This window comes from Macaca mulatta, chromosome 10 (assembly GCF_049350105.2).
Source record: "Macaca mulatta isolate MMU2019108-1 chromosome 10, T2T-MMU8v2.0, whole genome shotgun sequence".
In the NCBI taxonomy this organism is placed as follows: domain Eukaryota; kingdom Metazoa; phylum Chordata; class Mammalia; order Primates; family Cercopithecidae; genus Macaca; species Macaca mulatta.
Genome location: NC_133415.1, coordinates 70,211,824 through 70,236,815, shown reverse-complemented (window position 1 = coordinate 70,236,815; position 24,992 = coordinate 70,211,824). Strand labels below are relative to the sequence as shown.

General features: G+C 39.7%; 2 protein-coding genes across 9 annotated transcripts in view; one reads left to right on the top strand and one right to left on the bottom strand.

The window, feature by feature from the left end:
• The window catches only part of ESF1 (ESF1 nucleolar pre-rRNA processing protein homolog), a 130,025-nt gene that overhangs the window by 75,020 nt on the left and 30,013 nt on the right, over nt 1-24,992 (bottom strand). The gene's annotated exons all lie outside the window — the stretch shown is intronic.
• The window catches only part of NDUFAF5 (NADH:ubiquinone oxidoreductase complex assembly factor 5), a 35,571-nt gene that overhangs the window by 6,044 nt on the left and 4,535 nt on the right, over nt 1-24,992 (top strand). For 3 of the 8 annotated variants that reach the window (XR_001447604.3, XM_001083688.5, XM_077951186.1), the window contains exons 4-8: nt 2,047-2,094; nt 3,687-3,790; nt 7,616-7,655; nt 10,635-10,832; nt 21,162-21,222. Coding sequence is in view for 5 of the 8 variants with exons in the window: in XM_001083688.5 (XP_001083688.1) it covers nt 2,047-2,094; nt 3,687-3,790; nt 7,616-7,655; nt 10,635-10,832; nt 21,162-21,222 (451 nt within the window). In the remaining 3 variants the exon portion in view is untranslated. Of the gene's footprint in view, nt 1-2,026; nt 2,095-3,686; nt 3,791-7,615; nt 7,656-10,634; nt 10,833-19,786; nt 19,941-21,161; nt 24,858-24,992 lie in introns of those variants that run through there. The other 5 variants (XR_013399743.1, XR_013399742.1, XM_028828172.2 and 2 more) reach the window with 4 other exon arrangements.

Sequence of the window (24,992 nt, the reverse complement as noted above, 5' to 3'; positions counted from 1 at the left end):
GTTTTAGATATGTCGAGTTTGCGATGGCAGTGGAATATGTTAGTATAAATAGCTGGCAGGTAGTTGGAAATGTGGAACTGGAACTGGGGTATTGAGGTTAAGACCGTTGACTTGAAGTCAGATAGGGCTTCAAAATTCAACTCTGCCACTGTCTGTGTATAGTCGGACCTGGGCCAATCAATTGCTCTAGACCTCAGTTTTTATAAAATATGATCAATAATACCCATCTCAAAAGGTTGGTAAGAGGATTAAGTGAGGCAATGTAAACCTGTCAAAGGGGAGGCTATGGTTCTTAATTGGAAGTCCCTTTCAGAAGTGACAGCTGAAACCGTAGAAATAGGTAACTCTCTAGGGCAAGAATATAGAAAAGAACCTTCTGCAATTGTACTTAGGGTTGGCAGAAAAAGGAAGAGCCAATAAAGATGCCAGGAATAGTAAGCTGGAAAGTCTTAGTAAGGTATCTTTTGATTGTTGAAAGCAAAAATGCACTGAGGCCAGTTTAAACGCAGAAACATTTGTTACAGAGAGGCTCCTGTGTAACTCAGGGATCCAGAAACAGAGCCAGGCCTCACAAGAGGTGGGAATATTGAAACACCAAAACAACGTTCTTCCTGTTCACATGCACTCTGGTATTACATGAATGCTGTCTGGTTGCCTTCATTCTTTTTACTTCCTGTGGTCTATCCGTAGTAGTGTTCATCAGTGTGTGGCCCCATATGAATATGCTACACCCAATGGTGAGCTGAAGCTAGCTTAGGCCAACCTGTGAGAGCCAATTGTTAGCATCTCTTCCCAATTTCTGTTCTGTGACATCATATTGATAGCTTGACATCAGCCCTGGTGGGAATATTTATACCATGGAAGTTGGCAAATGATACAAAGCAGTCCCCAACCAAGAGCCAGCGCACCACTGCGCACACCCTGAAGTCTAAATGTTCTTCCAACTCCAGGGACCTCTGCTATTATCTCGAAGTCTCCTAGTTCAAATTTTCAAGTGAGAGACAGGGATAGATAATCCTGTTGATCTAATTTTTCACCCCTCACGGGAGTGTGCTGGAGCTGGCTCATGAGAACCATTGAGCACATCTCTTCCCAGCTCCATATTTAGCAACATCATGTTGGTAGCATGAAATCTTTCCAAGTTTCAGGCAGGGAAGTGGGTGTGGGTAAAGTAAAAAACGATTGGCTTCTCTAATAGAAGAGGGCAACCAGAGTAGAAGGTTCTGAAGAAGCTTTTAGGAGGCTGTTGACAATGCTGTGCTTCAAAGAGGTCAGGTGAAGCAGGACTGAGAACAGTGAGCGCAGACTGCAGATAGTATTAGGAGAGCTGTAAAAGCAAAGAGATACCCAGAATGGGGAGAAAGAATCTAGGAAGGAGTTGTGGATTATAAACCAAACAACCAGAAGGTGCATAGAGGGAGGAGTTTTTTCGTAATTGGAAAGCTTGTACCTGTTGTAAGGTGAAGGAAGGAGACACAGAAGACAGAGACTAAAGAGTGATAGAGATGGAGGTGGAGGGAGCAGGATCCTGGAGAAAAGAGGGTTAAGGGGAAAGAGTGTTTTTCTGGTGCAGAAATAGCATAGTCTCCTTTTGGAAAGGAGAGAGGGTAGGTGAAACACGGAAAATGGAAGCACTTAAGCCTCACCCCTACGCCTCTGTATCTGTTAAGTCTTTCTTTACTCTGTAAACTCTGAATGAACAACTAAAAGGTGGGAAACCCTTTGCAGGTCCTTTGTGGCACAAGAGCGGGGAAACTAGTTCTTAGCATGTTATGCCATGGAAAACTTAACATGGAAGTCCTCACCCAGTGTAGTAAACTCAGGATGTTGAATACGCATACTCATGTTCTCTATTTTATTACATATAGTTAAATGTAACAAAGGATACGTGTTATTAAAAGTATTTGTGTACCATACTGGTTATATGCAGAAAAATACCCTTATAAAGCTGAAAATTAAAATATAATTAATACTTCTACCTTTAGAAATGTCAGCAGTTGTTTGTGACTGGATTTGTTTGTTTCAGCTTTAGTTATTCCATTGCAGGAAACTATTGGAAAGTTATTCCAAGTTGACATTGCAGAAAATGCTTTGGTAGGTAGTTTTTTAATACTGTTGGTTTCTAATCTCGTGATTTTTCATATTTGATTTCTTTATTTTTATTTCCTTCAAACTATCTTTTCTGACACATGAAAAGGAACTAATACAGGAAATACCAAGGACAAAGGAAAAATCACCCCTAGTCCTACCATTCAGAGGCAACCATTGGTGACACTTGGTCTCCACATTTGCAGATATATAACTGTCCCCGCCCCCACAACACACAATTGTGTATGAACATTACTATGCTAATATTCCATGTTATTTACAGCACATCATTTTTTTGTCAGTGAATTCATATATATGTGTGTCATATATCATTTTTTTAAATGGCTACATGGTATTCTAATATATGAATACTCCATAGTTTGTTTAGCTAAACTTTCTATTGAAGGGCAGTTACATTTCTAGTTTCTCAATAACCAGCACTGCAGTGAAAATCCTTGTGTGAAGCCATATTGTATGTTTGATTTATTTTTTCCCTGGGTGTAAATTCCTGATAGCAGAATTCATGGATTCATTGTAATGTTCATTTAAAAATTTTTTGACATGCATCTTCAGACTGCCGTTAGAAAGACTGAAAAATGACAAAGTTACTTTTTACTAGTTTGCTTTGGCAACACTGGGCCAGCCTTTTTGTCTTCATCAGTCTAACAGCTGCTGATGTCTTTTGACTGTTGGTATTTCTTGTGAATTTTGTAAATAATTTTGTGACATGCCTGCACCTTGTCCTTCATCTACTTTAGCTGTCATGTGTTCTAGGTAATTTGTAAGAGCTTGGTTTTTAGGGATATTAATCCTTCATTATATATGTTGTAAATATTTTCCTCAGTTATTTACATTGTTTATCGATTTGTATTAATAGAAAGTTTTAATTAGTTTATCATCAAATATATCAATCTTTTCCTTTACAGTTTCTGGCTTTTGAGTTATGTTTACCTAGGCTTTTTCATCTAAGGGTAAAAGGTCCAGTCCACCCATATTTTCTTCTAGGACTTTGGTTGTTTCACTAAAACTTTCAGCCTTCTTTTTTTTTTTCCCCCCGAGATAGTCTTGCACTGTTGCCCAGGCTGGAGTGCAGTGGTGCAATCTCAGCTCAGTGCAACCTCTGCCTCCTGGGTTCAAGCGATTCTCCTGCCTCAGCCTCCCGACTAGCTGAGATTACAGGTGCGTGCCACCACGTCCAGCTAATTTTTGTATTTTTAGTAGAGACGGAGTGTCACCATTTTGGCCAGGCTGGTCTCGAATTCCTGACTTTCAGTGACCTGCCTGCCTTGGCCTCCCAAAGTGCTGGGATTATAGGTGTGAGCCACCACACCCAGCCAAACTTTCAGCTTTCTGAGATTTGTTTTGGTGTGAGGTGGGTATCCTGTTTATGTTGTTTCAAATAATTAGCCATTTTTTCTGGCTGATGTTAAGTCATTTAAGAAATGCTTTTTGGGTGCCTTCTCTGTGCTATCTTTGGGAAAGGGGGTAGAAACTGCCGAGTAAATATAACATTGACTTCAATTTAACAAACAGTGATTGTGTTAGTAATTGAGATTCTACATAAATGTGTTTTTAATCTTTTATTTTCTTACCATTAGAAAAATTCCTTAGAAACAGAAATTCCTACTGTCAGCGTTTTAGCTGATGAAGAATTCCTTCCCTTCAGAGAAAATACATTTGACCTGGTGGTTAGCAGTTTAAGGTTGGTAATCCACTTTTTAAAAACTGTATGTTATAAATAGATCATTCATGCCATAAAGTTTTGCTATGAGGCAAGGTGCGATGACTCACACCTGTAATCCTAGCACTTTGGGAGGCCAAGGAGGGCGAATCACTTGAGGTCAGGAGTTTGAAACCAACCTCGCCAACATGTTGAAACCCCGTCTCTACTAAAAATACAAAAAAGGTGGCCGGGCGTGGTGGCATGTGCCTGTAATGCCAGCTACTTGGGAGGCTGAGGCAGGAGAATTGCTTGACCCTGGGAGGCGGAGGTGAGCCAAGGTTGTGCCACCTCACTCCAGCCTGGGTGACTGAGCGAGATTCTGTCTCAAAAAAGAAAAAAAAAAGTTTTGCTATGACAAGGTAAAGCAAATAGATAATGGAATACATTCTTAATAACATAAAAAAACTACAAACCAGTTATCTTGGTTTATAAACTATGAGATTTCTCTAGTAAGGAAATATTCTCTGCTCTCTGGTAGAGATAATATGATATAGTGCTTCAACTTTTTTTTTTTTCTTTCAACTTTCCACAACTTTCTAAAGTTCATCTGTGATAAGTTTTTCTCCCCAATGCATCTTAATATTTTGGAATTGGTCTTGTTGGGAGCAGGAGTTTGAAAGAACATATTGGCTCCTGTGTTCAAATGTTAGCGCAATTCCAAAATAATAAGTTGCATTGGGAAGAAAACCCTTCTATCACAGATGAGTTGAGCAAGTTGTGGAAAGTTGGGGGGAAAAAAAAGAAATTGAGGCTCTATATTATATTATCTCCACCAGAGAGCATAGAATATACTCTTTCAAACTCCTGCTCTCAGCAATCATAAACTCATTCTGGCAAATGTAGGACAGCTAGTTTTCCTTTAGCCTTAATTCTTCTGGCCGGGTACAGTGGCTTACGCCAGTAATCCCAACACTTTGGGAGCCTGCAGTAGGAGGATTGCTTGAAGCCAGGAGTTCACTGTAGCCTGGGCAGCAGTGAAACGCCACCTCTACAAAAAATTAAAAAATTAACTGGGCAAGGTGGCACACGCCTGTAGTCCCAGCTACTTGGGAGGCTAAGCAGGAAGATCGCTTGAGCCTGGGAAGTTGAGGCTGCAGTGAGCCATGATCATGCCACTGCACTCCAGCCTGGGTGACAGAGCAAGACCCTGTCTCAAAATAATAGTAATAATAATAATAATAATTCTGCACCAGAATGTAGTTCTCAAGATTACTCTTTTCTCTTTATGTTTTCTGTCTTCCTCCACATATGTTACACAAACATGTATTGCCAGTGTGTATCAAATAGGTTATAGGATACAAGGCGTTGAGTCAGATGTTTTGGGTGAATGCAAAAATGAATTAGACAGGGATCCTGTCCTGAAATAACTCAGAGTCTAACAGAGAAAAAATATCTTTGTGGTATCTTATTTCTTCTGTCTTCTTATAGTCAAATAGGTTTTCTTTCAAAAGTTCAACAGGCTCTCCATGTCCAGTTCAACTCTTTTGATAACTGTTTTTAGGGTGACCAATCATCAAGGTCTGCCCAGGACTTTGCCACTTTTGGCCTGAAAGTCTTACGTTCTGGGAAAGCCGGTCACCCTTGATGTTTTCTTTAGTGAGTGTGTAATTCCTTCCCTGGTTTTTTAGATGTGCTGAACAAAGTTAGAAAACTCACATTCTGTTATGAAATGAAAAATATGCAGAACCTTGGTCTATAAAGAACCCTGGGCAGGGAGTCAGAACCTGAGTTTTTGCGTTAGCTCATCTGCTTGCTATTTGCAGGTGACTAATTCTGTTGCTTTCTGTTTTCCCATAAGTATGACAGAGTATGTAATATGAGCCCCTTAGTTTTTAAGGTCAAAAAGCTTTAGGAAAGATAAATATGAGCTTAACACAGTATGGTTTGAAATGGGCATTCAGTTCTGTCCTGAAACTCAGCATAGGGGAGGCGGTTCTACCAGGAAAGTGTGACCGTACTTTGAGGAGACTGAGAATATGACTTTTGCTGTCACACATGACTACACTGTAGGTGAGAGTAGAGTCAAAAGAAAATTCAAGGGCCGGGCATGGTGGCTCACGCCTGTAATCCCAGCACTTTGGGAGGCCGAGGCAGGCGGATCACTTGAGGCCAGGGGTTCAAGACCAACCTGGGTAACATGGTAAAACCCCGTCTTTATTAAAATACAAAAATTAGCTGGGCATCATGGTTGCATGCCTGTAATTCCAGCTTCTCAAGAGGCTGAGGCATGAGAGTTGCTTGAACCTGGGAGGTGGAGGTTGCAGTGAGCCAAGATTGTGCCACTGCACTTCAGCCTGGGCAGCAGCAAGACTCCGTCTCAAAAAAAAAAAAAGAAAAGAAAATGCAAGAGATTAAGTTTCAGTGTTTATAGCTCTGGTTTTGTTTGTTTTTATCACCTTAAAAGATGTATGTACCACACACCTACTAGAATGGCCCAAATCCAGGACTCTGACAACACTAAATGCCAGCAAGGATGTAGAGTTCATTATTGGTGGGAATGTAAAATGGTACAGGCACAAGACAGTTTGGTTGTTTCCTACAAAACTAAACATATTCTTACCATACAATCCAGCGATTGCATGCTCCTTGGTGTTTACCCAAAAGAGATAAAAACTTATGTCCCTGCAAAAACCTGCACACAAATGTTTATAGTAGCTTTATTCATAATTGCCAAAACTTGGAAGCAGCCAAGATGTTCTTCAGTAGATAAATGGATAAACTTTGTTATATCCAAACAACAGAATATTATTCAGCACTAAAAAGAAACTGTCAGGCCGTTAAAATATGTGGAGGAAACTTAAATGCGTATTACTGAATGACAGAAGCTAGCCTGGAAAGGCTACATGGTGTATAATTCCAACTATGACAATATGGAATAAGCAAACTCTGGAGACAGTGAAAAAAATTGGTGATTACCAGGGGTTGTGTTGGGGAAGGATGAATAGGTGGAGCACAGAGGATTTTTAGGGCAGTAAAGCTACTCTATGATACTTGATAATGTTGGATATATGACATTATACATTTGTCCAAACCCTTAGAATATACAACACCAAGAGTGAACCTTAATGGAAACTATGGACTTGGGGGGATAATCACATGTCAGTATAGGTTCATCAGTTGTAACAAATGCACACTCTGGAGATGTTGATAATAGGGGAGGCTGTGCATGTGTGGGAATAGAAGTATGTAAAAAAATCTCTGGGTTTTCCTCTTAATTTTGCTGTAAACCTAAAACGCTCCAAAAAATAATTAAAAATAAAGTCTTAAAAATTGATTTTTAAAAAAATGGTATATTATTGGAAAACTCACAGAATCAAACTTTTGCTGAGTTATACTATTTGCCTTGAAAAAATTTAGGTCTGCAGATAATTTTATTTTCTGAGAAAGTCTGACTTAGAAGAATATTATATTTCTGTAGCTTAATTGATTTAACTAATGAGCTTATTTGAGCATTTTTACTAGTTTTTGCAAATAAGGTCTCAGAATAGCACTGTTTAGATAAAATGCCATAGTAGGAATGACTTTTACATAATTCAGTGATGAATAATTAGAAAATAATCATATCAGATTCTTTCAGTTAAGCAAAGTGGTATATTGACATGGGGAATTTTCTGGTGTGACACAAAGAAGGTTTCCCCTAGGAATATTTGTAATTTTAAAACTTGTATGAAAACAATCAGTGGATTTTGATATGCAGTTTTAAACTTCAAAATTAACACCTTTTTATGGGTTATCATTAACCTGGTGATAATTTTATTAATTGTGCCAATTAAGCTAAAACAAATCTGTATTCTCATATTTTAGTTTGCACTGGGTGAATGACCTTCCTAGAGCACTTGAGCAGGTAAGAAAACTTACGTTCATTCAACTATCTTGTGTTATTTTCTTTATTGTTGGAAACCTACAGATGTTTCCATTTTCACAAACTATTTACTTGTAGGTCTGACAGTTGGGAAAGGAATCAGTGAAATCACCTGGTGCCATTTGGCGTATTAGTAGTACATTGGGCAACTCTCCTTTCCCTGAGAATTTAAGAAATCTAATTGTAGAGATAAGTTTTAAATATGAACAGGCTAGAAACTGTGCAAAATAATATTGATATCATAAGACATTCTCTGTGTGGATTCCTTCTTGTTTCTTATAGTTTAATTGCCTATAAACTTTTTGTGAGTAGGAACCTACTTATTTATATTTGTATTTTCCCAATGCCTTATACTCAGAGAGTACTAGGTAAATTTTTATTAATTCACACGTATCAATAGACAGGTGAGAGGCAGGTAAAAAGTATGTGTTCAAAGGAGAGAACAAGATCACTGTGGCTTGACGTGGCCTAGAAAAGCTTCAAGAGGAAAGTACTTGAGCAGGGCCTTAGAGGGTGGGTGAAATTTGGATTGGGAAGGCATTCTAAGAAGGGAGAATCGCAGGATAGGTGGAGAGGCACAAGAGCCTCATCAGCATTAAGGAACCAAAAGGAAACCTGTTTGGGGGACTAGTATGGTTCTGGGAAATGAAATGTGATATATTGGGACAGTATTTAGGAGGACTTGAGTGTCAGGTTGAGGAATTTGGAGTTTATGCAATTCAGAGCCACTGGAGCACTTTGAAGAGGAAAATGACATCATGACAAAGCTGGTGGGCAAAATAATAATGGCCATATCTGAATGCATATCATTTTCCAGTTTCCATTAGCTGTGCTCTGTTTTATATTTGTGTTAAGTAGCTCTGCAAGATATATTTGTTTTGCTGATTAGAAAGTGATGCCTGTGCCGGATGCGGTGGCTCATGCCTGTAATCCCAGCACTTTGGGAGGCCGAGGCTGGTGGATCACCTGAGGTTAGGAATTCGAGACCAGACTGGCCAACATGGTGAAACTCCGCCTGTACTAAAAATACAAAAATTAGCCAGGCGTGGTGGCAGGTGCTTGTAATCCTAGCTACTTGGGAGGCTGAGGCAGGAGATTCTCTTGAACCCGGGAGGCAGAGGTTGCAGTGAGCTAAGATCACACCATTGCACTCCAGCTTAGGCGACAGAGTGAGACTCTGTCTCAAAAACAAACAAACAAACAAACGAAAAACTGATGCCTGGAGCAGTTGGTTAAATTGAAGGGAGACTATTTCAGTGGTCCAAGGAGGAGATAAACTGAATCTAGGTGGTAATGGTAGGAGTTAAAAGGAAGAGTATTTAGGACTCTACAAAGAAAGAATCAAGTTTAGTGGCTGATTAGATCTGAAGATCAAACGGGGGAGGCAAAGCTCACTTTCAGGTTTTGAGTCTGGATTAGTAAAAGTAGGAGAAAGAATGTTGATGGTCAGATAAAGGGAATAGAAGATGGCAATAGAAATATGGCAGTTGGACAGGGGAATTGATTTGATAAATAGGTGTTTTCCTTGTGGTGGTTGGAGGGAGCAGGGCCGATAAGTATGCTGAGAGACAAATGTCCAGGGAATAGGCAGTTGAAGATGATTTTAGACTTTAAGAAGATGGCCAAGCTGAAGTTAGAGATTGGAAAGTGGTCATTGTGAAATCATGGAAGTTGATAAGCCGTTTGACGGAGAGTGGGGGCTACAGACTTCTGAGGACTAAGTCTTAGGTGTTTGGTTTAGTAGAGTTTGATGACAAGAAGAGGAAGCAACACTAAAGGTGAAGAAGGGAAGGAACCATAGCCTTTACAAATTATTAATACTGCTTTTAATAGCTTCATGATATATTAAATATACATTTAAGACAGTGCTTTTATTAGAAGAGCCTACTGTGATTTGGATTCTGGTTTACTTCAGAATCTACCTTTTCCTGTAAGGGTCCTCATTGCTGAGAATAGTCATTCAAACTAGTTACAGCTTGTAGTCTGAGAGTGAGCAAAATCTGTGGTACTGGAATTCACTCTGGCCATTATTTTCCTTAAGCTACCAATTAGAACTTGGTTTTGTTTTAAAGCTGGAAAATAAATTAATTACTTCTCTTTAAAGAAAACTAATACGTTTCTAGGTTAATGCTGTGAATCATAATGAGTTCTCTGTAGCTTATTCTGCATAATAAGGCACCCCAACTTGATGGCTTAAAACAACAACTGTGTAGCCCACGATTTTGTGGGTTGGCAGTTGGGGCTGGATTTGGTTAGGAAATCTGGGTCTGGCTTAGCTCGTCCATGTGTCTGTGATCAGCTGCCAGATTGTCTGGGAGCTAGCTGGTTTGGAAGGCCTCAGTGTGCACAGCTGGCTGATCTCAGCTCCACATCCTCCTCCTCCGCTAGGCTAGCTCAGGCTTGTTCACACGTTGTGGCTGGGCTGGGCTCCAAGAGAGCAGGTGGAAGCATGCAACACATTTGAGACCTAGACTTGGAACTGGCACACTGTCACTTCCACTGCATTCTTTTGGCCAAAGCAAGTCACAAGTCCAGCCAAGATTCAAGGGGAGGGGAAATAGACTCCCTATCTTGATGAAAGTTGTTAGAAAATGACAGTTCAGAGGCCATAGATACAGGGAGGTTTGTGATTTTTGCAGCCTACCCCAATTAAAGATTTTTTTCTCTTTCAGCATTTTTCTGATTATAAAACTAAGTTGTACCTATTAGAAAACTTGAAAACGTACAACATATTTTTATAGGCATTAATATTAGTGAATGTATAGTTGTCTTTCCAAGTATATTATGCATCATGATTTTCTGACAGTTGGTTGCATTAGAATGTTATTTGTTAAATTATGTGATTATTAATTTGGCATAATAGGAATGGTTGTCATAAAATGTTGATTTAGACACTATATATTTTTTAACATTTATATATGTAAAAATTTGAATCATTTTGTTGTCTTGTATTTATTACAGATTCATTATATTTTAAAACCAGATGGAGTGTTTATCGGTGCAATGTTTGGAGGCGACACACTCTATGAACTTCGGTGTTCCTTACAGTTAGCGGAAACAGAAAGGGAAGGAGGATTTTCTCCACACATTTCTCCTTTCACTGCTGTCAATGACCTGGGACATCTGCTTGGGAGAGCTGGCTTTAATACTCTGACTGTGGTAACTATCAAGTTTGATTAACCCATTACTTACACAGTTCAGAAGTAACTTATTTTCATTTTAAAGATAGAAAACTGTATGTGTTCATGGTTTTATGGCACTCTTTCTTTCCCCCTTTTTTTCTTTTTTTAAGGGAAAAGCCCTGATTGACAATGCTTAGTTTGTATAACACATCTTAATTGACACGAGGTAGGAATGTATAATTTTTTACTGTCTGTTACCTTAAAAAGTAGCTCAAAAAATGTATCACAGATAACAAGACAAATTTCTAAACATACAACTCCGTCAGAATCTTCAAATCCAGAATTAGGTGTAAAAAGGGGCTTAGAGTATTCCAGATGATAGGAAGAAAAGGGCATAAGTAGGGGAACCTATAGTATTACCACCACCAACTACCCCCAAACAGTGCCATATGAAGCAGAAATGAGAGAATGTGTGTTCTCAAGGCCTACGGTGAGATCAAGGCTAGAGAAGGTAGGACAGGGTGCTGTACTCCATTAGGGCTAGAGAAATATCGAAAGAAGACCCACAGGCAGTCAGTGAGTAATAACCATAAAGTCAGCATGGTAAAGTGATGGAGTAGGACAGTGGGACTTTGGTGTCCAACAGGAGTAACTTGGATCCTTACACTATTTCTTTGCTAGATAGGGACATTTGAGTAACTTACTTTTTTGAGCATTTATTTCTTTTTAAAATGCAAATGTGTGGCTGGGTGCAGTGGCTCACACCTGTAATCCCAGCACTTTGGGAGGCCAAGGCAAGTGGATCTCCTGAGATGAGGAGTTTGAAACCAACTTAGCCTATGTAGTGAGACTCCATCTCTACTAAAAATACAAAAAATTAGCTGGTCATGGTGTCGCATGCCTGTAATCCTAGCTACTCGGGAAGCTGAGGCAGGAGAATTGCTTGAACCTGAGAGGCAGAGGTTGCAGTGAGCTGATATTGCGCCATTGCACTCCAGCCTGGGCAACAAGAGTAAAATTCCTGTCTGAAAAAAAAAAAAAAAAAGCAAATGCTACTCACCTCAGGTGGCTATTAGTATTTAAAGAGATAAAGGGTGTGAAGTACCAGGACCAGCTTACATTAGCTCCTGCCTTCCTCTTTCCCCATCACTCTACTCCTAGCATTTTCTAGAACTAGGCTTCCAAGAGACAGCCATCTGGAGAGAATGATTGCCCTCTTCCTCCTCCCTCCACTAACAGTCTTTTTTTTTTTTTTTTTTTTTAATTATTATACTGTAAGTTCTAGGGTACATGTGCACAACGTGCAGGTTTGTTACGTATGTATATGTGTTGCATATGTATACATGTGCCATGTTGGTGTGCTATACCCAGTAACTCATCATTTACATTAGTTATATCTCCTAATGCTATCCCTCCCCACCACCCCATGACAGGCCCCAGTGTGTGATGTTCCCCTTCCTGTGTCCAAGTGTTCTCATTGTTCAATTCCCACCTATGAGTGAGAACATACGGTGTTTGGTTTTCTGTTCTTGCAATAGTTTGCTGAGAATGATGGTTTCCAGCTGCATCCATGTCCCTACAAAGGACATGAACTCATCCTTTTTTATGGCTGCATGGTATTCCATGGTGTATATGTGCCACATTTTCTTAATCCAGTCTGTCATTGATGGACATTTGGGTTGGTTCCAAGTCTTTGCTATTGTGAATAGTGTCGCAATAAACATACGTGTGCATGTGTCTTTATAGCAGCATGATTTATAATCGTTTGGGTATATACCCCGTAATAGCATGGCTGGGTCAAATGGTATTTCTAGTAGATCCTTGACGAATCGCCACACTATCTTCCACAATGGTTGAACTAGTTTACAGTCCCACCAACAGTGTAAAAGTGTTCCTATTTCTCCACATCCTCTCCAGCACCTGTTGTTTCCTGACCTTTTAATGATCTCCATTCTAACTGGTGTGAGATGGTATCTAATTGTGGTTTTGATTTGCATTTCTCTGATGGTGAGTGATGATGAACATTTTTTTTCATGTGTCTGTTGGCTGCATAAATGTCTTCTTTTGAGGAGTGTCTGTTCATATCCTTCGCCCACTTTTTGATGGGGTTTTTCTCTTGTAAATTTGTTTGAGTTCTTTGTAGGTTCTGGATATTAGCCCTTTGTCAGATGAGTAGATAACAGAAATTTTCTCCCATTCTGTAGGTTGCCTGTTCACTCTGATGGTAGTTTCTTTTGCTGTGCAGAAACTCTTTAGTTTAATTAGATCCCATTTGTTAATTTTGGCTTTTGTTGCCATTGCTTTTGGTGTTTTAGTCATGAAGTCCTTGCCCATGCCTATGTCCTGAATGATATTGCCTAGATTTTCTTCTAGGGTTTTTATGGTTTTGGGTCTAACATTTAAGTCTCTAATCCATCTTGAATTAATTTTTGTATAAGGAGTAAGGAAGGGATCCAGTTTCAACTTTCTACATATGGCTAACCAGTTTTCCCAGCACCATTTATTAAATAGGGAATCCTTTCCCCATTCTTGTTTTTGTCAGGTTTGTCAAAGATCAGATGATTGTAGATGTGTGGTTTTATTTCTGAGGGTTCTGTTCCATTGGTCTATATCTCTGTTTTGGTACCAGTACTATGCTGTTTTGGTTACTGTAGCCTTGTAGTAGAGTTTGAAGTCAGGTAGTGTGATGCCTCCAGCTTTGTTCTTTTGGCTTAGGATTGTCTTAGCAATGCGAGCTCTTTTTTGGTTCAATATGAATTTTAAAGTAGTTTTTTCCAGTTATCTGAAGCAAGTCATTGGTAGCTTGATGGAGATGGCATTGAATCTATAAATTACCTTGGGCAGTATGGCCATTTTCACGATATTGATTCTTCCTATCTATGAGCATGAAATGTTCTTCCATTTGTTTGTGTCCTCTTTTATTTCATTGAGCAGTGGTTTGTAGTTCTCCTTGAAGAGGTCCTTCACATCCCTTGTAAGTTGGATTCCTAGGTATTTTATTCTATTTGAAGCAATTGTGAATGGGAGTTAATTTATGATTTGACTCTCTGTCTGTTACTGGTATATAAGAATACTTGTGATTTTTGCACATTGATTTTGTATCCTGAGACTTTGCTGAAGTTGATTATCAGCTTAAGGAGATTTGGGGCTGAGACAATGAGATTTTCTAAATGTACAATCATGTCATCTGCAAACAGGGACAGTTTGACTTCCTCTTTTCCTCATTGAATACCCTTTATTTCTTTCACCTGCCTGATTGTCCTAGCCAGAACTTCCAACACTATGTTGAATAGGAGTGGTGAGAGAGGGCATCCCTGTCTTGTGCCAGTTTTCAAAGGGAATGTTTCCAGTTTTTACCCATTCAGTATGATATTGGCTGTGGGTTTGTCATAAATAGCTCTTATTATTTTGAGATACGTTCCATCAATACCAAATTTATTGAGAGTTTTTAGCATGAAGGGCTGTTGAATTTTGTCAAAGGCCCTTCTGCATCTGTTGAGATACTCGTGTGGTTTTTGTCTTTGGTTCTGTTTATATGCCGGATTACGTTTATTGATTTGTGTGTGTTGAACCAGCCTTGCATCCCAGGGATGAAGCCCACTTGATCATGGTGGATAAGCTTTTTGATGTGCTGCTGGATTCGGTTTGCCAGTATTTTATTGAGGATTTTTGCATTGATGTTCATCAGGGATATTGGTCTAAAATTCTCTTTTTTTGTTGTGTCTCTGCCAGCTTTGGTATCAGGATGATGTTGGCCTCATAAAATGAGTTAGGGAGGATTCCCTCTTTTTCTATGATTGGAATAGTTTCAGAAGGAATGGTACCAGCTCCTCCTTGTACATGTGGTAGAATTCAGCTGTGAACCCATCTGGTCCTCGACTTTTTTGATTGGTGGGCTATTAATTATTGCCTCAATTTCAGAGTCTGTTATTGGTCTGTTCAGGGATTCAACTTCTTCCTGGTTTAGTCTTGGGAGAGAGTATGTGTCCAGGAATTTATCCATTTCTTCTAGATTTTCTAGTTTATTTGCGTAGAAGTGTTTATAGTATTCTCTGATGGTCATTTGTATTTCTGTGGGGTCGGTGGTGATATCCCTTTTGTCATTTTTTATTGCATCTATTTGTTCTTCTCTCTTTTCTTCTTTATTAGTCTCGCTAGCAGTCTATCAATTTTGTTGATCTTTTCAAAAAATCAGCTCCTGTATTCATTGATTTTTTTTTAAGGGTTTTTTGTGCACTAACAGTCTTTCTAAAGGATGTCATTACTCTTCAGCGATCAGTCCAATGGACTTACTATGAATTTCCAAACCCCTCAGGCCTAGAAACATCCCTAAACCTGATTAGTGGAAATAGGAACTTATTGATGAAGAAAGCATCTCGCTACATAATTAGAGATGATAAGCTCAAACACTAAAATAGCTGTTTGGCATGATTTTGTGTGGGTATATTCATGAAATCAACCAACCAAAAATAGATTGTGTCATATCCTTGCTTGTTTCGATAGAAAGCAAGGGGCATGGACAAGTAGGGCCCCTGATGTTGGAAAGGAGCCTCCAGGGACGGGAAGAATTAACAGGCTGGAGGACTAGGCTGGGAACCGAAGAGAACCCCAAAGGCTTCACACCTGTGTCTAGGATTGACCTTTTGTTAACTTTTAAGCGGCCTGAGTCCATAGAAACTGCATTCTGAGAGGTTGCGTGGCTAGAAATCAGAAAACTGCTTCATATGAGTGCTCTACTTTGTAATGAAAATAAACACTGTTAATACAGGCAATTGTACGTTGAAGGATCATTGTATTTATATTTGTAATTGTATAAGTAACAAATATATTTTGGTTGTAACTATTAAGCTATACAGATAAAGTGAAAGTCTTATCATTCCCCCTTAATCCTAAAAGTGCTCAGCTCTCTCTTGAGAGAGTTCTCAAAATTTTGGTCTCAGGACCCCACTACACACTGAAAAATTACTAAGAAACTTAAAGGGCTTTTGTATAGTGAGTTAACATCTGTCAGTATTAAATATATTAGACATTAAAACTGAATTTGTTTTAGTATTCATTTAAAGCCAACAATAATATACCTATTACTTGTTAACATAAATGACCCTTTTTAATAAAAAATAACTATATTTTCTTTCTTTTCTTTTTTTTTTGGAGACAGTTTCACTCTGCCACCCAGGCTGGAGTGCAGTGGCGGGATCTCGGCTCACCACAACCTCTGCCTCCCAGGTTCAAGTGATTGCACTGCCTCAGCTTCCCGAGCAGCTGGGATTACAGGCACGTGCCACCACGCCCCGTTAATTTTTGTATTTTTAGTAGAGATGGGGTTTCACCATGTTGGCCAGTCTGGTCTTGAACTCCTGACCTCAAGTGATCCGCCCACCTCAAATCCCAAAGTGCTGGGATTAGAGGCGACTGTGCCCGGCCATATTTTCTAAAACAAAAATAATTGAAAGAGAAGAATGGCATTGCTTCACATTTTTGCCAGTTAATGTGTATCTTAGTAAGAGAGCTAGATTCTCACGTCTGCTTCCGCATTCAAGTCTCTTGATATACCACGTGTCATGTCATGTCGCCTCTACAATAACCCATTGTAGAATAAGAGGTAAAAAGCCAAATATCTAAGTATTATTATGAAAATAATTTTGACTTCGTGGACCCCAAAAAAAGTCCTAGGGACCCCAGGACTCTCCAAACCACACCTGGAGAACTGCTGTCCTAGATGTAGCTACTATTATCAGTTTAGTGTGTAACCTTCCAGACTTTTTTTTGTTTTTAAACAAGAACTACTTTACTATATATAGACTCATATGTATTCATACATTTCTGAAACTTTAAATTCTTAACAGTATATGTATTTTTAATATATTGTTAATATAAGAGTTTTCTAAATTGGTGTGGATATATTTGCACTTCTTAATTTCCACATATTATTTCCTAGTATGAATGTACCACAGTTTTACTTAACTATTTCCCTGTGAATGACCTTTAGGTTTGTTCTGAGTTTTTTGCCAGTAGTAGCAGTGCTGCAGTGAATATCCTTCTATACAAATTCATTTATGTATTCAGTCTTGCAGCAAACATTTACTGAGTACCTTCTATGTGTCAGGCACTATCCTAGGTACTTCAAATACAGCAGTGAACAAAACAGAAATCCCTGCCTGGTGTTTTTGGGTTTATAGCAGGGCTGTTGGTAAACTTTAGACAGTTCAATAACACTGGGATGTTGTACACAAAATTTGTGGTGGTGGTGTTCATAAATGGAGGAAAGTACCCATTGTTTTCATCAGATCTTGAGAGACCTCATATAACTAAAAATAGATTAGGAACCAGTGATTTAAAACCTTTTCGATAACATTTATTTTACTTATAATATGGGAAAAATTTCCTTTACAGTCTGTCCTCTTGAGAATCGTCTTCTGTATTGCTGTGTCTCCAACCTGTTATTGAGATGAAAAAAGAATCTCTGGGAATGTAAAGCCTCTAAAAAGTATAGAGGGGTGTAGGGCTGGGATGGTGTGGAGGGGTGTGGTGCACATTGTTATGAGGTGATGTTAAAAAATTTATATGAGGTCATACAGGTTAGTCAGCAATATTACAGGACTCAAAAATTATTGCCCATTAGGAAAAAATGGGATTTCTGCTGATCACCAGAAGAAAGTTAAATTATGTGAACTACACATGGTTTTCTATGGTTATAAAGAATGAGTTTTAGAAAGATTCCTACTAAAAATGTTTAACCTGATATTAAAATGTTTAAAAGCCTACATTTCTATTAATTGGGAAATCTAATTCAAAATACTATCCATATTCTCTAAAAATGAGCCTAATGACTCATACTTTAATATAAAAATATTGGTGTACAATCTTCTTTATACAATTAGAGAGTTGCTGATTTAATAAGAAAGTTATAAGAATGTGTTCTTGAATCATTACATTTATCCTTTGAGGCATGTATATGGTTTTGTTTCTGAAGTGCTGTATTAATATTGTGTCCTGGCCAGGCATCGTTGTTCGCTCCTGTAATCCCAGCACTTTGGGAGGCCTAGGTGGGAGAATCACTTCAGCCTAGGATTTCAAGACCAGCCTGGGCAACATAGGGAGACCCCATCTCTACAAAAAAAAATTTATAAATTAGCTGGGCCTGTCTAGTCCCAGCTACTTGGAAGGCTGAGGTGGAAGGATTGAGCCTGGGATGTTGAGGCTGCAGTGAGCCATGATCTCATCACTGTACTCTAGCCTGGGTGACAGAGCAAGATTCTGTCTCCAAAAAAAAAAAAAAAATAATATGTGTTCTAATTCATTTTCTAAAAATTCCCATCCAAAAAAGCTTTTGTATAATCAGCTATACAGGTTTATGTTGCATATATTAGATATATTACTTTCATGCTACAATGGATTTTTATTTTTAAAGTGAAATCGAGTCAAATTAGTATCATAGTTGTATTTACATCTTAATATTGTGTTTTCATCTTAATGAATTATTTTCAGAGAATCGGCATTCAAAGTAAAGCTGATTTCCTTTTTAGAATTGAACTACCAGGGTAATACTTTAAGAGAATGGTGCAAGGCCTGGCACCATGGCTCACGCCTGTAATCCTAACACTTTGGGAGGCCGAGGCAGGCAGATCAGGAGGTCAGGAGATTTGAGACCATCTTGGCTAACACAGTGAAACCCCGTCTCTACTAAAAATACAAAAAAATTAGCCTTGCGTGGTGGCACGTGCCTGTAGTCCCAGCTACTTGGGAGACTGAGGCAGGAGAATCGCTTGAACCTGGGAGGCGGAGGTTGCGGTGAGCCAAGATCGCACCACTACACTCCGGCCTGGGCACTGGGCAACAAAGTGAGACTCCGTCTCAAAAAGAAAAAAAGAATGGTGCAGATATGGTCGCCTTTAATTTAAATAAGGCCTTCAACAAAGCTGTTGTGGCATTCTTTTGATTGAGGTGGAGATAGTGCTTTTAGTTGGTTTCATTGAAGAATTCTTTTCAAAGGATATTGCTTAATGGCCACATAACAGCCTGGAAGGAATTTTGTTTTTAATCTTAGGATCTCCTCTTAAAAATAGCTTGTTAATATAGAAAAGTATATGGATGATGAATGTTCATGGTCTCACTACCCAGAGGTCTCATTAAAAAGCATACACAACCTGATATGTGTATATGTTTTTTTAAAAGAAGAATAAAAATGAATATATGGAGAGAATGATACACAATAAGGTGTAAAGTGAAATGAAGTCGTCTTCTCCTCACTTCTCCCTGTGTTGCCCAGGCTAGAGTGCAGTAGTGAGGTCTCTGCTTACTGCAGCCTCCACCTCCCAGGTTCAAGGGATTCTCATGCCTCTGCCTCCCAAACAGCTGGGACCAGAGGTGTGTGCCATCACACCCAGCTAATTTTTTTTTTTTTTTTTGGAGACAGTCTCACTCTTTCATCCAGACTGGAGTGCAGTGGTGTGATCTTGGCTCACTGCAGCCTCTGCCTCCCGGGTTCAAGTGATTCTCCTGCCTCAGCCTCACGAGTAGCTGGAACTACAGGTGCATGCCACCACGCCTGGCTAATTTTTTGTATTTTTAGTAGAAATGGGGTTTCACCATGTTAGCCGGGATGGTCTTGATCTCCTGACCTTGTCATCTTCCTACTTCAGCCTCCCAAAGTGCTGGGATTACAGTCATAAGCCATCGTGCCTGGCCCTCCTCCTGACTTCTCAAACCCTGGTCCCTTTCCCCAAAGATTTGTTAGCTGTGTCTTAGACATCCTTTCAGATCAATTTTTTTTTCATAGACCCATAGAGTACACTTACATCATTTAAATCCACTTATATAATACTACATGCCCTCTTTTGCTTTTTTTTTTTTTTTCCGGTCAATAACATATCTCGGAGATTTTTTCCTACAGACATGTGTCTACCTTATTTTTTGAGAACTGTACAGTATTTTATAGAATACATGTTCTTGAATTTGTTTAACCAGTCCTCTATTAATGATTTATTTTAGGCTAGTTTCCGGCCAGGTGCCGTAGCCCAGGCTTGGAGTCCCAGCACTTCGGGAGGCCAAGGCGGGTGGATCACGCGCTTAGGAGATCGAGACCAGCCTGGCTAAGACAGTGAAAGCCCATCTCTGCTAAAAATACAAAAAAATTATTAGCCAGGTATGGTGGCGGGTGCCTGTAGTCCCAGCTACTTGGGAGGCTGCGGCAGGAGAATGGCGTGAACCCAGGAGGCGGAGCTTGCAGTGAGTGGAGATTGCACCACTGCATTCCAGCCTGGGCGGCAGAGCGAGACTCCGTCCAAAAAAAAATACAAAAATTAGCCAGATGTGATGGTGTGTGTCTGTAATCCCAGCTACTGGGGAGGCTGAGGCACAAGAGTCGCGTGGGCCCAGGAGGCAGAGGCTACAGTGAGCGGAGATCGTGCCACTGCACTCCAGCCTGGGCAACACAGCAAGAATCTGTCTTAAAACAAAAACAAAAAAAAAAAAAAGATTTATTTTAGGCTACTTTCCAATAAGAACGAACTCCTACTTTTAGTGCCTAACACAGTAAAATTTTATCACATCACAACTGCGTGCCGGTGGGGCAGCCCATCTCTGTCTTGTAGCTGTGCCATCTGGCCCTGTGTTCTATAAGGCCACAGCAAAAGAGATGGCCTGGAAAAGGCTCTAGCTCTTAACTGTCTTGCCTCTCCTTTCTTTGGCCAAAAGAAATATGTGTTTGAGATTAGGAAGTGTCACGGAGCACCTGGGTATTTGGAGAGCATCAGTGGTCTCTGCCACTGTACGAACAGTAAAGTCCTGTATCAGGCTTCAAAAAGAAGAGGAAGTCATTACCCTATTGTTCATTTGAGAAACAAACTCCACATGTATCAGCAATGTGCTCATTTCCTAAACAAGCCTGTTGGCTGCATTACTAGATGTAGAATGAAATATTTTGATTCTAGATGCCCCATTTTAAGAAAGATTGATATTGACACTGTCCAGGGACATGTAGTCAGAACATGTAAGGATCTACAGATCTGTAGTCCCAGCTACTCGAGAGGCTACAGATTTTTGTGTCCTGAAGGTTTTCAAAGACTTGGAGAAGAGGGTGATGGTTTGTAGGGTACAGAATACTTTTATTCTGTGTGGTTCCCAAGGAGAGAACTAGAACCAATGATGGAGTGTTAGAATGATTTCTCTCACAATGGAGGATATTTAATCAGCAATTAGAGACCTTCATAAATCAAGCATAAGCCAGATGACATCTATGAAGAATATTGTAAAGATTTTTTACTTAGCATGGGAGATTGGTCTGGGTAATCTCTGTGGCCTCTTTTTAAATCTGGAATTTTGTATCATGAATGTCAAATGAATATTTCTTTTTCTTTTTAAATAGGACACTGATGAAATTCAAGTTAACTATCCTGGAATGTTTGAATTGATGGAAGATTTACAAGGTAAGGCACTTGAAAGAATGTTTAGACTCCATGGGGAAAGGTAGGCCAAAAAAAAGAATTTTTAGACTCCATTTGAGAGAGACATTTTGAGAGCCAGCCCTTTGGCAGGCACTGGACAATGCACTAGGGATCCATTGTTGAGGAGAAAGCAGACTGTCTTCATGGAACTTCTGATATAAAATGGAGGAGGCAGGCACCAGGCAGCTGTCAAGAAGATAAGTGTTATATTAGAATTGTGGTCAGTGCTATGAAGTAGAGGCATATAGTGCCACGGCTGTTTGTCAAAAGATGGCAGGACTTTTTTTTGAAGTGCACTTGAGGATGATAAAACACATTGGTGACTTCCTTCAGCCACAGTTGGCAGCTGAGATACAGGCTCAAGAAGGAAGGTAGTTGGGTTGGTTTAGAAGTAGGGTTTTGTCGGGGGGAAATGTCCCAATCTGGGAGACAAAGAAGTCCTATCTGAGGTAGCAATTGACTGTGCTCTAAAAAAAATGGAGATGAATTAACTGGGTAGACAGAGTAAGCAAGTGAGTCCGAGGCAAGGAGAACAGCATATGCAAAGGCCCTCCTGTGAAAATGAACATAGCAAGAACTGAAAGAAGGGCATTTTGGCTGGTGTACAGGGAGTAAGAAGGAGAGAGTTAAGTGATGACCTTGGTGAGTCAACAGGAGTCACAGATCAAATGCAGAAGTACTTTATAGGCCTTGTTAAAATTGTTTGCCCTTATCTTAAAACGCCCCTTGAGGCATCTTAGAGAGATAACAGTATCAGACTTGGATTTTGAAAGGAGTAGATTGGTAGATAAACTAGTAGTGAGATTAGTATCAGTAAAGCTTGTGTGATGATGGTGGTTTGTACTAAGGTGGTGGCAATGGAGATGAAGAGAAGCAGATGCATCCCAGAAATGTTTAGTAGGTAAATTTTGCAGTTCCTGCTGGTGGATTGGATGTGGGCAGATGAAGGAGAAAGACATTTGAAGCATAATTGCTGAGTTTTAGCTCACAGAGAAAGATGGTGTTCTTCACTGATAGAGGAAACAATAGAATAGCAGGTATGGGCAGGTACAGCCCTTGAGTTTACATTTGGATACATTGGGTTCGAAGTGCTTTTGAAATACCTAAGAGGTTATGTCAAGTAGGCAGTTGAGTATGTGGGTAGGTAGCTCAGAGGAAGCTACTGGCTTGGTTAAAAAGTTGGGAGTCAGTTGTGAATAGGTGACATTCAAAGCATTTGCCTAGGATAAGAACATGGAGTGAGCAGAGAAAGTGGCTTGATACTGAGCCTGTAGCAGATGGGTAGACTACGTCTGAGCCTACAAGGAGACTTGAGAAGGAGTAGCCAGCAAGGTGTTCCGGGAAAACACCAGAAAAATGTAGAATTGCCTGAACCAAAGGAAAGAAAGAGTGTTTCAAAACAAAGGGAGCACTTAGTAGCATTAAAAGCAAACTATGAACTGAAAAGGAAGTTCACTAGATTTAGAAACGAAGGTTATTGGTGTCCCTGGTGAGAGCTCTTTTGTTGGAGCGAGGAGAGTAGAAGGGGAGTAGGTTGAGGAATAAGTGGAAAATGAGGAACTGGAGACAGCAAATGTGTGCTGTTCTTTCAAGAAGTCTAGTGGTGAAGAAGAGGTGAAGGATGGAAAGGTTACAGGTGTCAGAAGAGAGGAGAGGAATAGGAGTTGGGATGAGTTTTGTTTTTTTTTTTTTTCTAAAACTTGAATTTAACTGCTGACTAGAAGAATCTAAGTGCTTTCGTAGAAGAGGTGACTCTAGAAGAGAGGGAAAAGATAATTGATGATGACAGGTGTCTGAGAAGGTGGGAAGGGTGCAATACAAAGGCCAGTGGAGGGGTTGACCTGGCTAAGGGGAGAGGCAGAGTTATAGCAGGAAGGGAGAACAGATAGCACCAAAGGACGTGTAGGTGTTTATGTTTGAAAGCAAGAAGTTCCCATCTTGTGGATCTTTCTTTCTTTTTTTTTTTTTTTTGGTCAAACAGGAAGTAATATATGCTAAGAATGAAAGAGAGTTTTGAGAAGTGAACGGAACCATTTGAAATAGTCATTATAGGGAATGAGAAGGTGAACTGACCATCAACAGTAGGTGGTAGCTCAGGACGAGGCACAAAAATCAGGTGGTTGAATTAGTTTGGGTTGGGGGTTTGCTAGTTAAAAATGACAAAGAGACAAAGGTAAAAGATAATTCTAGGAATATAATTGAAATAATAGGTTAAAGAATCTTAGCTGGAAGAAAAGGGAAGTGGGAACAAAAAAGAGTGAGCTGATAAATTGGGAGGAAGAAGAAGAACTGTGCACAGGTGATTCCAAGGCGGTCAGGGAATGGTCATGGTTGGAGTTCCTGAACACACTGGAGGGACAGGAGGATATGGTCAGAAAATGAGATGTTTGATGATTTTGGAAGTAAAGCAGTTACAAGTGATAACTTGGTTTGGGACATGTCTCAGGTATCAAGGCAGAGGTGGCGTAATGGAGTGGTTGATTAGAGATGAGATTTTAAAATCTTAACTTGTTGATTATTAACATGAAGTCACCCAGGATGGTGGCAGTACTGGGAGTGTAGAGGAAAACTGAGCCAAGTGCCAAACCTTTCAATGAATGAGGTGAGTGACTAACCTGATGTCAGACAGCAAGCAGGAGTCAGGAGAAGATTACAGCCTTATGGTGTGGGGCCTCAGCAGGATGAATGTGTTTAATGGGGTAGAGAAGTAATGGCCTGGAAGAGGCTTCAAGGAGTAAGAAGGACACAGACCAAACTCTGAAAGAGGTTAGATATGCAAAAATAAACTCAATTACTTGAAAGGGATGCTAGAGAAGCAGTTTCCTCAAAAGAGAGCTTCAACTTGCCTCCTTTGTGGGAATTTGTGAGGTGGTTATTTTATATATACAGACTAACATCAAAAATAGTTTCGATGAATGGGGGAAGCTAGAGAGGTTAAAGGTATATTCTGTGAATCCAGAACTATACTTACCTAGGGGAGACTTTATCTGGATCCTGAAAAATTGTAAGATGATTTAAAGAAAGAGGATTATACAAATAAGTATCTAGTCTTTACTTACAGATTTATAGTCTTTTGTGAGCTTTGTTGTACTTGCTTCCTTAAGTTACGAGTGAGAAGAATTAGGGCCAAAGAGAACAGTTGCCTGTCAAGTGGCAGAATTAGCTGCCAAACTCATGCTTTTTGACTCTGCCCTGGCACTGTCTGAACTGACCCTGTTCCTTCTTGTAGTTGCCCTTCCGTAACAAGGTTCATTTTACCTATCATGCAGCCTCCTCTGAGTGTGGAGCTTCTGTCACTCTGCAAACAGAAAGATGTGTAACTGAAATCTTACCATTGTCATCAGTTTTCATTCATTAATAGAGAGATTGGCAGCCAATAGCATGCGTGGCCAAGATGACAGAGGATCAGTAATAAGCCACACACACCCCTTCCCCAGCACTACCCCAAGGACTTACCTGATGTAATCAAGGAGCCACTTTATCCAAAGGCTTGAGAGATGATGGTGGGCTGATGATTTATCACTTGGGCTCTAATGATAAAAATATTATTCAAATACAGCATTTATTTTTGTTCTGCTATAGAATCTGTGTTCATTTCAAGAAAGAAAAGAGAAAAATACTAGAAATTAGACCTATCCGTTGGAAAAGGTTACTTCCCACTGATTTCAACATATATACAGCACTTAACTCTGTGCTCAGTGCAATTCTCTGAGGTTTTTCTAATACCCTAATTTTACCTGTGAGAAAATTGA